The 14,541-nt window shown below is 34.1% G+C and overlaps 3 protein-coding genes across 3 annotated transcripts; all 3 read left to right on the top strand.

Annotated features, from left to right (window-relative positions):
- Nucleotides 1–45: 45 nt before the first annotated feature.
- LOC133796581 (large ribosomal subunit protein uL2m) lies at nt 46–3,472 on the top strand. The gene is made up of 4 exons (XM_062234155.1): nt 46–232; nt 940–1,007; nt 2,150–2,286; nt 2,656–3,472. The coding sequence occupies exons 1-4, from the start codon at nt 188–190 to the stop codon at nt 3,171–3,173; spliced, it is 768 nt and encodes a 255-aa protein (XP_062090139.1). The 5' UTR covers nt 46–187; the 3' UTR covers nt 3,174–3,472.
- Nucleotides 3,473–4,703: 1,231 nt separating this feature from the next.
- On the top strand, nt 4,704–9,259 carry LOC133796579 (integrin-linked protein kinase 1-like). Its single transcript, XM_062234153.1, has 12 exons — nt 4,704–5,479; nt 5,585–5,659; nt 5,757–5,861; nt 6,173–6,258; nt 6,498–6,618; nt 7,148–7,227; nt 7,440–7,502; nt 7,610–7,731; nt 7,829–7,914; nt 8,152–8,276; nt 8,375–8,506; nt 8,588–9,259. Exons 1-12 carry the CDS (start codon nt 5,048–5,050, stop codon nt 8,592–8,594), a joined length of 1,434 nt encoding a protein of 477 aa, XP_062090137.1. The 5' UTR covers nt 4,704–5,047; the 3' UTR covers nt 8,595–9,259.
- A 1,971-nt stretch (nt 9,260–11,230) lies between these two features.
- Nucleotides 11,231–12,256, top strand: LOC133795210 (protein FAR1-RELATED SEQUENCE 5-like). The gene has a single exon (XM_062232667.1). It carries the CDS (start codon nt 11,231–11,233, stop codon nt 12,254–12,256), a length of 1,026 nt encoding a protein of 341 aa, XP_062088651.1.
- The last annotated feature ends 2,285 nt before the right edge of the window (nt 12,257–14,541 follow it).

The following is a 14,541-nucleotide window of genomic DNA, read 5'->3' as shown; positions in this document are numbered from 1 at the left end:
AAAAATATATATTCACTTGTCATATATATATATATATATAATAAATAAATATAGGTTAAGAAAGGGTGAGAGTGAGAGCGAAGCCCTAAAGTCTGACCCGTAAATCATTCAGTTTCCTCACTTTTCCTATACCCTCCGCGTCCTACGTCTCAGAGTTGCTGCTCACGGTGGTGGATTTCTGCTCTTTATGGTCGACGACGGAGACTTCTCTGCTTTCCTTCAACGACTTTTGGTAATGCCCCTCGACCTCCATCTTAGTTTTAAATATATGTAATATTTTTAATTTTAAAACTATAGGCAGCTCTCTGTTTTGGGCTCTACATGATAGTATGATACAATGATAATGCTCTCTGTTGTTTTGTTTTTGATGATTTGTATGTGATATTCATGTGTTGTGGTTGAATCAACACTATGTATCTTTATTTGGGGTGTCTCTGATTTGTGTGTGAGGGTCCTTTGTAGTGGTTGAATAAGCATATGCATTAATCTCTTTTCCTTTCCTTTCCTTTCCTTTCCAACTACATTGTATTCTGCAGCTTTGCTAATTTTCTCGACCATTAACAGAAATGTCTCCTCAAAACTATCTTTTCAGCTATCTCAGATTAGTAATTTGAATACTTTGAAAGTATTTGATCCTCTAATTTGGCTACTTTATGCCTCTAACATGTACACTTATGCCCTTTTTCTCCCTTCGAATCGTGTTGCTAAATCTTGGTACGCGGGCGTGATAGGAATTTGAGTAGAAATCATTAAACAGGTGTTATTCTAACAGAGTTTGATAATTTAACAAAGTTTTATGGAAAATTGGGTATTTCTTGGAGATGATTTTTCAAGGATTGCAGTGGATGCTATTTAGCTTTCTTTGTTTTGATGCTATCCATGTTTCATGTGTTTGGGTGTGGAGATCTTTCAAATAACCTTTCTGGTTCAATTCGATAGCTCAAGAACTTAGTCAGCTTCTCAACCGCAATTTGTAAGATTTTATTGGTGATTTCTCAACATCGAAGGTAACATACCAGTAGTTATATTTTTGTCAAGCATTCAACTTTGTTAAAAAGATGGCCTAAATATGAACCTATATCATATGATCCTACTTACTGTAGAAAGCTTTTTTATTCATCATGTCCACGCATTTTGGAACAAGTACGGAATAATTATTTTTCTATTCATAGAGGGATATTTTGAGTTCTTGATTTGTACATTTGAGAAATAGACTCTTGATGTAAATTAGGATAGCAGAATTGTTGGGGCTAAATGTTTGGTTGAAAAAGACTTCAAATTGGTCTTAAACCTTTTTTTTAAACAGTACAACTTTCTGTATTGTATTTATATTATCAATTATGTACATGGTTTTAAAGAGAGTTTTTATTTTTCAGTGAACGAATGCTTGAAGAATGGATTTGTATCATGCTGTGAGTGGAACACTAAAAAATTTACATAGATTATAAACTTTACAACTTAAATTTTAGTTTGTCATTAATTTTATTCAACTCAACCTGCCCAAAAATCTGTCCAAAACCATTTATTAAAAAAGAACCAACATGCCCATCGTTCACCCTTTTATCTTCAAAATACAGGTCTCTTTTCCAGTGAGAATAAATGGTCATTTTTACCTTTATATATGGACTATGGATGAACTGTGTTGGATTCGTAGATTGTGTTAGTTTTGTTTTTACAGTGTGTTTTTTTATTTATGGACTGTTATTTATTTTATTTTATTTTTGACTCAGATATATATTGGTTATGTTACTTGTGTATATTGAATCTGATATTGTAGTTAAGGTGTTTGATTAAATGTTTTAAAGTAAATATATATATATATAAAATATATACAAGTGATTGTTGCTAGTAGTGTATAATGTTGTAGCTTTGGTTTTGTTATAATTGTTGATTTCCTAGTAGTATAATGTATAATTCGTTGTGTATGTAGTCCCAAGACGAGTGAAATTGAAAATTTCCCTATGGAAGACATTCATGTTGTATTTTTATTTATGTTTTCTTGTGCCTGTTTTAAGATACCTGATTTTATTTGTGACAATATTTGATATTTTATATTGTAAACATTGTTGAATGATTTTTTATATAAAAATATATATATATATATAAATGTATATATTTGAAGACATCATTGTGCTTTCCTTTCTTGTAGTGTAGAACCCAGAAGCAGAGTTGTAGAGATTTTGGGATCAATTCAAATGGCTTTATGGAGAGTTCGTAATGCTTCATCCACCTTCCTCAACTACTTGACCCGTCCCTCTGCTTTCGCCTCCCGCAATTTCACGACTGGTTTTCTTCTACCACCATTTCTAACGTTTTCTAATTCTGATATGGACATTGTATTATTAAACTTAGATTTGTTTTTCCCTGATTATGAAATAAAGGAATATTATTATTAATCACAGAAAAAATAAGTGAAAGAAGAGAATAACAGTGAGTTTAGAGCGATACCAATTTGTTGTACGTTCAAAATCTTGTGGAAAAGAAAACCTAATTTCTTGTATGTTCTCAATATCATTGGGAAGAAACAAAACAAAGAAAAACACAAATATTGATTCTTTTTTCTGTTTTGTAGTTTAAGTTGAGTAGAAAATGGCTTCAAAGCCAAAACGCTCCAAAGTTTAATCGGGCAAATATTTCAACCATATTTTCTTGCAGATGTGGCTGAAAAAGGTACCCAGTCATTGCATAATAGTATGATGAACCAGTTGGCTCATCTCGATATCAATTCCCTAATTGGGAGTTGCATGCCTCTTGCGGCTATGCGCATTGGTACTATTATCCACAACATTGAGGTGAACCCTGGTCAAGGTGGCAAACTTGTTCGAGCTGCAGGAACCTGTGCCAAGATTCTCAAAGAACCTTCATCGAGCAAATGTCTAATTAGGCTTCCTTCAGGTTCTGAAAAGTGGGTGGATTCTCGTTGCAGGGCTTCCATTGGTGTTGTGTCTAATCCTAGCCATGGGGCTAAGAAGCTCCGAAAGGCCGGGCAAAGCAGGTGGTTGGGTCGCAGGCCAACTGTTCGAGGAGTGGCAATGAACCCAGTTGATCATCCTCATGGTGGAGGTGAGGGTCGAAGCAAGAGTAGTGGAGCTTGGGGAAGGACTTCTCAGACGCCTTGGGGAAAGCCATGTAAGTCTGGATACAAAACTGGACCTCTCAAGCGTAGAAAGTAAAGCTTGATTGCTATCGTTGAATTTGATATTGATTTCAATGGAAATGTTTTGCTCATGGGTGATGATGATATTGATGAATTTGTTTGACAATAATTCGACGTTTTACCTTATCATTTATCAATTCATGAGTAGTTTTTGTGTTGAACCAGCTGTGTATTAGTTGGACACTGGACAGATGGACAGACTTGTAGTATTGCTTTTTGCGTGTAGCATGTATGCTAAGTGTTTACTGATCTGAAAGAGCTTTTCGTGAGTTGAAATTTTCTATTGTAGAGTGTATCAGACTTTTCTTTCTTTTATTTATTTACGTATGGATACATATAATATACAGGCACGCATGTGCCTACTGGAGGCTTAATTAAGAATTAATTGTATGGGTGAGATTTTCTCAGTAATAAAGAAATGATGAGGTGTTTTGACCTTAAAGTGGATTTTTAAGATTCCTACTGCAACAAATAAGATTCCTTTAATAGGATATGCCGTTGAAAGATTAATTTGGCCAAAAATTTGATTTGAAGAAAAAAGAATTGTGGTGATGACCACTATTTCTAAACAAACAAACATTGCAAGGAATTGTGTAAAACTGTAAATTATGATGATGGGTTTAAATGAAAGCATGGGTGTATTTGATGGTGGTTTTATGTTGCTCAATGTTAGTTTGTTGGTTTTGTCATGTGGCATTTATTAGTTGGAAAAAAGAAGAGAAGAGAGAAGAAAAGAATGAATATAAAAAGCGTGTGATTCAGTATCAATCACTGAGTAGAGTAGAATAGAATAGAAGAGATTGGTTTTGGAATTGCTAGGTAGTTGTTGTGGGGGCTGGTGGATTGGAGGGGAGTGTGATTTGGATTCGAGGTGGCCATTTGCCCATTTGTTTGTTTGTTTGTTTTTATTTTATGACCAATTCTTATTCTTATTTTTCCTCCCTTACCGTAACAGAGGCTAATGATGCACAATACAAGTTGAAGTAGTTAGAGTAGTAGTAGTCCCAACTCCCAAAAGTAAAAGTCGACTCGGTCAACTGTGATAGGGGGATAATATGAGTAATTATAGTTGTAACAGAGAGAGGGAACAAAAGTGACAAGTGAGTTGGGCCCCACTCCACCTTTTCCCGCGTAATCCCCGATCCGAATCTACAGGGAAAGAAAGTCACACTTCAATAATTTATTCATCAAGTCTGACTATTCTTTCCTTTCTGTAATGGCCATAATAATCCGTGTGTTTAATAGTAGTAGCTACTAATACTATCCAGACAGACAGATCATACCCAGAGACTCAGTCCACTTTCACCAATGTCTACTGCAACATTATATTTCTACTACTACCGACATCTATCTTTTTATGGGATAGGACTTTCCTTTTAAAATAAAGTATTATTGTATATATATATAGTATACACTTTCGCTGGCACTGCCAAATGACCATGACCAGCCAGCAAAAGTACATAATAAATACCATATATTTTTATGCATATTATCTTACATTAAATTCACATGTATGTTCCTTTTTCGTAAATTGTGGGATAAAAAACAAAAAAAAGATAGATAGGCTGCCGTGAATATTATTATATATATAAATACACAATGAGGAGAGAGAGAGAGATAAAGAAAGACGACATTTCGGGATAGCTCTTCCTATTTTTGTGTGTTTTGCCCTGCTTTTGCTCCCTCCCTCCCTTTCTACCATGTCTCTGTGAATGCTCTGAATCCTCTGTTTTGGACAAAATTAGTTTGAACAATCCAATTCCAATCCTCAATCGGCATCGAGAGCGCTCTCTTCTCTTCTCAAGCTCTCGATCCGAACCAAAACCAGTTCCATTCCATTCCATTCATGTGATTCTTTCTAATAAATCAAACTCACAAATATACAATAATATGGAAAACATAGCAGCCCAATTAAAGCGGGGTATCTCTCGCCAGTTCTCCGCCGGTGCCGGATCCCTCCGTCGCTCCTTCAGCCGACAATTTACACGCCAGTCCTCCCTCGACCCCCGCAGGATCAACCTCCGCTTCAGCTTCGGCAGGCAGTCCTCCCTCGACCCCATTCGCCGGAGCCCCTCCGATGATGATAACAAGCTCTCCGTCCCGGAGAACCTCGATTCCACCATGCAGCTTCTCTTCCTCGCCTGCCGTGGAGACACCAAGGGCGTCGAGGACTTGCTCGACGAAGGCACTGATGTCAACAGCATCGATTTGGATGGCCGCACCGCTCTCCACATCGCTGCCTGCGAAGGCCACCCTGACGTCGTCAAGCTCTTGCTTAGCCGCAGAGCCAATATTGACGCTCGGGATCGCTGGGGCAGCACGGTGAGTTTCCCTTTCTTTGCCTACTGACCTACATTTCTCTTTCTCCTGAATTTAGCTATTGCTTATCTTCTTTTGCCTTTCATGTTTCACATCTGGACTGAACAGGCAGCTGCCGATGCCAAGTATTATGGGAATACAGAAATTTACAACATTTTGAGAGCTCGTGGAGCCAAAGTGCCGGTGCCTATCATCAACTCAATTATATTCTCTTCTTTCTGATTCTCAGTTCTTATGGCTATTATCTATCGCCTTACATTTTCATTTTCTTGCTCGTTAGAAAACTAGGAAGACACCCATGGCTGTTGCAAATCCTCGGGAAGTTCCTGAGTACGAGCTTAATCCATTAGAGCTCCAGGTTCGGAAGAGCGATGGAATTACAAAGGTATTCTTTTTTACCTTTCTCTTCCCATTCTTCAAATTGTTTCTGGACCAACACATAATTCGTTATTGTATCGCTCTGCTGATAAGCATTGCCGATCAAGAGTTATGATTCTCTTTTTACTTCAGAAACTTAGAATGGTTATTATTGTCTTTTGCTTTCTTCAACATTACACTTTTTTTTTGACAAATTCTTCAACATTATACTTTTTCTTTTTGACAAATTCTTCAATATTGATACAAGTACATTCTATTTGAATAATGACATATATGTCCGTCTCTAATAGTAATAGATTACCATCTACATCGTTTCAGGGAACATATCAAGTGGCTAAATGGAATGGTACAAAGGTTTCTGTGAAGATACTTGATAAGGATACCTCTTCAGACCCTGAAAGCATGTATGTGCTGATCCTATTATCTTCAAATGTGTTGTCTTTTAACGAACTCATTTAAATCTAATCCACCCAACCTACCATATTACATTTGGTGGGTCTTGCAATGTATTTACTCTAATGGCTAAACTAACAGCACTCTACCCATTAGAATGACTTAAAACTGTCCTGTAGGATTCATTATTTAATTGTTTGAACGACATAGATGCCATTGTACATCTGATTTTAATTCTTTATTCTGACAGAATTGCCTTCAAACACGAGCTAACCTTGTTAGAAAAGGTTCGACATCCTAATGTTGTTCAATTTGTTGGAGCTGTGACCCAGAATATGCCCATGATGATTGTTTTAGAATATCATCCAAAAGTAAGCACACACGCAACCCTCTCTTCCCCACGTCTGCATACTCGTATATACATAAGTGTTTTCTTTCCTCACATTTACATTGCACACTTATGTGAACATTCTTTTCTGCATAAAAATGTTGATTGGAATCAAATGAACTCAATGAAATCAAAAAGAAAGATTGAAAGAGGAGAAGGTGTGAATAATTTGCTCCATATTATCTATATAGAGAAGAGAAAACAAGATAAGACAATGTAACTTGAAAAGGACTTCATTTTTCACTCAACTAATGTTTAACCTCATTTTGTTGGCGAAAAATCTCCGGAATTTGGATACACTGTTTGATAGGGTAGGCATGATCAGAATCAAGCGAACAATAAAAACATGGGGGCATGGACCATGAAAAAATTCATGTCTCTAATAGTGCATTGGATCAGTTGTGTAACTATTTTCGATTGACTTTCAAAAGGGCATAGTCCTTACTGGGAAAAACATCACAAACTCCACGTATGAATCATGACTTGACCTTTTCATTTTGGTAATCTTCTAGGGTAACTTGGGAAGCTATCTTCAGAGGAAAGGAAGACTTTCTCCATCCAAAGCTTTACGCTTTGCTCTTGACGTAGCTAGGCAAGTGCATTTCTGCCGTTTTATTTTAGACTATGATCATCAGATTCACGTAATAGATATTTTATGAACTGATAAATTCTTAGATGAGTGTGTTTTGATCATGAATATGCAAAAAATTGTTACTGCCTTAAGCTTTTCAGTTGAATTTAACACTCCTATCCCAAGTTTTAATTGTTCCTACTGTAATTGCCTGTTTCATTTCTTGTCATCAGGGGAATGAATTATCTTCATGAATGTAAACCAGACCCAATTATTCACTGTGATCTAAAGCCAAAGTAAGACAACTAAATGCAAAAGTTTTTAACAGTTACAAATATATTATTATTTTGTCATCATTGCATTGTACTCTTCTTTAATATTTTAAGTTTTCGTAAGGTGCCAGAAATATTTTGCTGGATAATGGAGGTCAGTTGAAGGTATCTGGATTTGGTTTAGTGAGATTGTCGACAATCTCACCTGATAGGGCAAAACTGGCACAAGCTGGGTGTAAAATTGATCCATCTAGTAAGTTCTTGTATAAACTTAACCTATTATCCCATTATTCTCTTCCTAGAAATACTATGAACCTCTTAACAATAAATTGATTTTGCATTGTGTGTAGGCTTATATGTGGCACCGGAAGTTTACAAAGATGAAATATTTGACAGAAGTGTGGATGCATATTCTTTCGGTCTCATTTTATATGAGGTACCATATGAAATGGCGTGATGTGTACTAACTAGTGGCACATTGTATATGCTTTTGTTTTGTGTGTGCGTGTGTTGTTGGTTTCTTTCTTTGTAAAGATATTATGTGGCATATATGTATTGATATACAGAAGTTCGTCATAAAGGAACGAAATGGTTAGTATACCTGTTTACTGTTTCCGCTTTTGTATGCTGAATCATTAATTGTTGCCCCTTTTGTGTGGAACTGTGGATGTAGATGATCGAGGGCATACATCCATTCCATCCCAAGTCTCCAGAAGAGGCAGCGAAAATGATGTGTTTAGAAAGACATAGACCACAATTTAGAAACAAATCAAAGAGTTACCCTCCAGATCTAATAGAGTAAGTTCAATTTCATGAATGTGGACACCCCATGTGGAATCATGAATGATGAATGTGCTAACTAATAGTAATAAATAACATGACATGTGTGTATGCAGGTTGATTGAGGAATGTTGGGATCCAGAGCCTGTTGTAAGGCCAACATTTTCAGAGATAATTGTACGGTTGCAGAGGATAGTTACAAATTGCTCCAAGCAGGGATGGTGGAAAGACACATTTAAGCTTCCTTGGTATGTAAATGTACTCATATATATGAAGATAGAATAAATAACAAAATAGTTTGCTGTTGTGTAACACATTTAAAACTGCAGGAAATAAATGAGGGTATACACTCACTTCGGTCAGAGATGAAGCTGTCGCTGCTGCTGCTTGTTTGTTACAAAAGAATAAATAAATATATAGATATATATAAATAATAATGGGAGAGAGGAGGGGGACTATGCAACAAATCAGCTGGGGGTAGTAAAGTAATATTCAGGATCAAAGGTCCAAGTCTTTTTATTTTCCTTTTAAAAATGTATAATTGTGCTGGAATAGTTTTGTTGTATACAATGAATATATAAGGATAATTGTAACATAAGTACCCAATGTTTATTTTTAGTGGCAAAAGTACCTAAAGTCAGTAAAACTGTAATTCCGTCAGTCTCCTCCGTTAGGTTCCGTTTCGTGATGACTGGACCAACACGTGTCACTTCGTGATTAGTCCAACTCAATAATATATTAGAGATATTTGCGGCATAAGTACCCAATGTTTGGGTTTTGTACGCGGCATAAGTACTCAATGTTTAAAAATAATTATGATTTGGACCAATAAAAAAGTGACACGTGTCTGCCTAACGGATGAGACTGACGGAATTACAGTTTTACTAACTTTGGGTACTTTTGTCATTAAAAATAAACATTCTATGCCGCGTACAAAACTCAAACATTGGGTATTTATGCCACAATTATCCCTATTATATACCACTATTTGTTCTGTGTTACCTTTAGAATCATATATATATATATATATATATATATATGATCCCTCCATCCTTGGTTCTCATTTTTCAGCAAACAATCAAATAATAATAAAATAAAATACATGGTATTGTATTCCTATACAGTCCAACTGTGTATCAATTATACTATGCCTTGTCTCTCTCGGCTACAGATCAAAGGGGTCACTTTACTGTAATATGTAAATATATAATCGGAGTCAACGGACGATACACTCTTTGCTAACTTTCTCCAAAAAGTTGGTTTTAGTCGCTTTCAGTTAGGCTTATTAAGTTTGTCGATTGTATATCCAATCCAAAAATATAAATATTTTCTTTACAAAAAGTCCTGATGTTTTAAGTTTTTTATTGTTACGTATAAGATTATATTGTTATGTATGAACAGTAACTGGGGGAGAGAGAGAGGTCTATTAATGCATACTTGAATTGCATGGATTGCTACTCTACTTGGTTTGGTTTCATCGTGTGTTTAATTGAATGTCATCTTTCTCATCATCATCATCATCATCATCATCATCAAGTGTTTCACTAGTACTCTAGATCCTTAAATAGTTTTTCCATTAATTTCAGTATTTAAAGAGAGGCCGCGGGCAGACATAAAATGATCATATGGAATAATCATGTCATGTGAGTGTGAGTGAGATGAGAGACCCTACAAATTAAAACCAGACAATTAGCCAAAAGACCATCAAGATTAATTATTCCATTCCACAATCATAATATATTTATAACATTTCATAATTAATAAAGCTAGCTAGCTTGTACACCGTTACACAAAGTACGGTCATATTGCATACTAATAATGATTCCTTTCTTAATTTATTTTCTAAATCAAATTACCGTACCCCAATTAATTGGGGGTGGATCCTCTGTCTAGAATTTGTGTACCATTGTGTGCTCACCAATGATTTTGTGACAAATCATTTAATAATTTCTCCAATAAAACCTAACACTCAATTGTCGTTTGTTGTCCTCCGTTACTTTTTGTCCAATTTTTTATTTTCTTTTTTTCTTTATTCATTTAATCAATTACTACTGCATTATCTTATTCTATTTTTGTTGATTTGTGCATACACGTCTACATGTATTTGCAATCAATTCCATTTTTGTTTTCATTATTTTCTTTTTTTCTTTCTTTCTTTTTTTAACTCAAGATTATATATAATATAATATAATATATATTATTACAATATTTGAGTTTATTGAATTTTTGTTAATTACTCTTTTTTTTAACGTGTTATATAACTTACTCAATTTTTTTTTTATATTTACAATAGCTATTTCTTTTATATAAATATTATTATCATTTAATTAAACAAATTATTTTTTATTTCATTTCTTTTACAGTAGCTATTTTATTTATTAAGCTATTTTTTTCTAGGCTTTGAAGAACACTTTTTTTTTCCCATGGTAAGTTCTCTAGTTTTTTGAGTTTAAATATATGACTATATCTATATGTATAGCAATACATCCTATTTTTGTTTCCATTACTTTTTGCATTTTTTTTGTTCCACTTTTATTTCATTGATGGACACAAACAATATATATGACATATTTATATATATAAAAATAATTATAATTGTAGCTTATATAGTTTTTAGTTAAGTTTTTTTAGTTTTAGATTTAAGTGATATGTCTTCTATATTCATGTGTATTATATTAGTACTTAAATCAATATAAACAATATTTATATATGTATTTAAAAACTTAATGAATACAATTTTTTATTTTTTTTATTGAGAATAATACAATTTTGATACATAATCATATTACTTACAGGAATTAGCACTCTAAAAAAACAACAATAGTTAATTGAAATAGAGTCAAATACAGTTTTCATCTACGGGTATGGTTTTGTATTCTTTGTTATTTTGTTTGAATATTATTTGACTGCTTTGAGAATGTATCATTTATTTTTCAACATACTTATATTTGCAGATTATTTTATTAAAGATTATGGAATGTGATAATCTAGAAGAGTATAGGTCATGTCGAAAGTTAGACTTTGAAGGTGGAGAAAATATTGAAGCTAAGGAAAGAATAGAGATAATTTATTCTAAAATTTTAGATGAAGAAATACCAAAAATTGATATGGAATTTATAAGTGAAGAAGAAGCATATAATTTTTACAATTCCTATGCTTTTAAGGTTGGATTTAGTATTCGTAGAAGTAAAGGACAAAAAGATCAAGATGGTAGAATGATAGATAGAATGTTTTGTTGTTCTTGTGAAGGATACCGCAGAAGAGATAGACGAGATATGAATGTAAAGTATCATAGAGCTGAGACAAGATTTGGGTGTTTAGCGAGAATGAAAGTTACTTCTCGTCAAACTGATAATTATCGTGTAATTGAGTTTGTTGCAAAACATACTCATGTAACATCGAGTCCTAATAAGAGTCATTTGCATAGATCACATAGAAGAGTGACTGCCGCTCAGGCAGCTGAAATCGATATGGCTGACCGTTCGGGGATCGCTCCAAAAGAAAGTTGTGAATTAATGGCAAGGAGAGCCGGTGGACGAGAAAATCTTGGTATGATTCCACTTGATTATAAGAATTATTTACGGACTAAACAGATGATCCAAATGAGACTAGGAGAAACAGGTGGTGTTTTAGAATATCTTCAACGCATGCAATCAAAGGACCCAAACTTTTTTTATGCTATACAAGTTGATGTAGATGATTTAATAACCAATATTTTTTGGGCGGATGCTGCTATGATAACATCGTACTTTCATTTTGGTGATGTTATTAGTTTTGATACTACATATCGGAAACACCAAGAAGGAAGACCTTTTGCTATGTTTCTTGGAGTAAATAATCATAAACAAACAACTATTTTTGGGACTGCACTCTCATATGATGAAACTGCTGAAACATTTATGTGGTTATTTGATACTTTTGCCACAACAATGTCTGGGAAGAAGCCAAAGACAATTCTTACTGATCAAGATGTCGCTATGGCTAAAGCATTATCTTGACAATGGCCAGAAACATATCATCGCTTGTGTATTTGGCACATATATCAAAATGCTGCAAAACATCTTAACAATGTGTTTGAGAAGTTTAGAGAATTTTCAAAAGATTTCAGTTGCTGCATATATGATTATGATGAAGAAAGCGAATTTGTCGAAACATGGAATAATATGCTTATCAAATATGATCTTGAGGGAAATGATTGGTTGAAACAGATGTATGACTTACGAGAGAAATGGGCTTTGGTTTATGGTAGAGAGACATTTTGTAACGCCCCACGTCACTATGGCTGCTTTCTAGAATGACGACTGGCCCTACAAACCAAGATAAGTCTTTCCAGCGTGCTTTGTCCTCACTCGCACACTTCTTGGGAAAACTTCCCAGGAGGTCACCCATCCCTAGATTACTCCAGGCCAAGCACGCTTAACCATGGAGTTCTCAAGTGATGGGCTACCGAAAAGAAGATGCACCTTCCTGATATAGGTAGTACCCATCAATCCATTTAAGCCTTCTTCAACTGTGTAGTCCCATACCTACACAGTCTTAGAATCATTACACTTGACCTTCCCCAGGCGTGTGGGATTGCACAGCTTACCCGGTCTTTCCCCTTACAGATCACGGGATTCTGACTGTCACACATTTTGTGCTGACATGACGACTACCCAAAGAAGTGAGAGTATGAACAATGCAATAAAATGTTTTGTCAGTTATAAACATAATCTTTTACGCTTTTTTGAAAATTTTGAAAGATTGCTTGATTATCATCGCTATGAGGAGTTACAAGCTGATTTTAAAGCGACCCAAAGAAAAGTAAAATTGTCATTTGAGGTTGAAATTTTGAAGCATGCATCAAGTTTTTATACACCAGCAGTGTTAAACATGTTTCAAACTCAGGTTTGTGAGAGTTATGATTGTGTTATTACTTTATTCGATGAGAATGAGACATTGTTTAAGTACAAAATTTTCCCTAAGAAAAGGCATCTTCATCATATTGTTGAATACGATTCAGCTGATGACACAGTGACATGCTCTTGCAAGAAATTTCAATTCACATGTATTTTGTGCTCACATGCTCTTAAAGTTCTTTCTGAAAAAAATATATTGAAAATTCCTTCTTGATATAGTTTGAAAAGATGGACAATTAAGGCAAAGGTGAGAGATGAATTGGATAATTGTGCAGCAAATGACCATAGTGAAGATCCTAAAATTGCTATGGTGAATCGTTATCATGAGTTGTGTAGATTATTTCAAACTTGTGTTGTAACAAAGGCATCAAAGAGTGAGAAAGCATACAATTATGCTAAGAGTGGTCTAAGAAAGATTGTGGAAGAAATTGACGTTCCATCAGATGACCAAATTATACATAGCTATGACGAGAATCAATATTCTAGCAGAGAGATGAATAATATTAAAGGAATCAAGACAAAAGGAAAGGTTCGTGGTAAATCTAGCAGGCCAAAATGAGCTCTTGAAAAAGCTAGAATGAAGAAAAAAGTTGAGCGCAATAAGGTTTCTTCACATCAGATATTATATATTATATCTACGTTTCATAGTAATTTAAAATATTATGTCTCTATAATTTAATTATTTGTGTTATGTTTTTTTAGAACGAAGGATCAAGTGGAAGTGGAAAGAAATTTAATCAAAATAGCTTTGATGGTCCATATCAACATGATCCATTCATTTTTGGTGCATCACAAGTATGTAACTATTTTTTTATTATTAAATATATAACTTTTATGCCAATTATTGTTTTAATTGACGTAAGATTCTTCGTTTAGGCTTCATCTCTTTTTGGTAGAGATAGACAACTTCATTTTGAAGTCCCTCTTGCTCAACAACCATTGCAAAATTCAGAGTTATGTATATCTCCACTTAATCTTAACCAAGTATGTATATTATTTATTTATTTTAAAATATATATAATTCTTCTTATTAATATAATGTTTTGAGAGGATAACACGTTATTATTTTGTAGCATGAAAGTCAAAATGCTTACACTAATCTAAATAACAATATGAGTATGATGGAATTGCTACAACATGTACATTTGTATTTCATACTTCATTTACTGAATAAATATATATATTTATCTTATACATATCTAATCTATTAATTATGTTTGTCTATTTTATGATTTACAGACTCATTCATTTCATACAAGCTTTGAACTTCCTCAAAATCCATCAAACTCTTGAAGGAAGACACTTATATTAAAAGTTGAAGATAGATTCTCATAGTAATAAATAACTAAATTACTTTTTATGCAAAGATTTTATTGACAATTCTT

Source organism: Humulus lupulus, chromosome 8, assembly GCF_963169125.1.
Source record: "Humulus lupulus chromosome 8, drHumLupu1.1, whole genome shotgun sequence".
Taxonomy (NCBI): domain Eukaryota; kingdom Viridiplantae; phylum Streptophyta; class Magnoliopsida; order Rosales; family Cannabaceae; genus Humulus; species Humulus lupulus.
The sequence above is the reverse complement of the archived record's forward strand: the minus strand, read 5'-3'. Positions and strand labels throughout refer to the sequence as shown.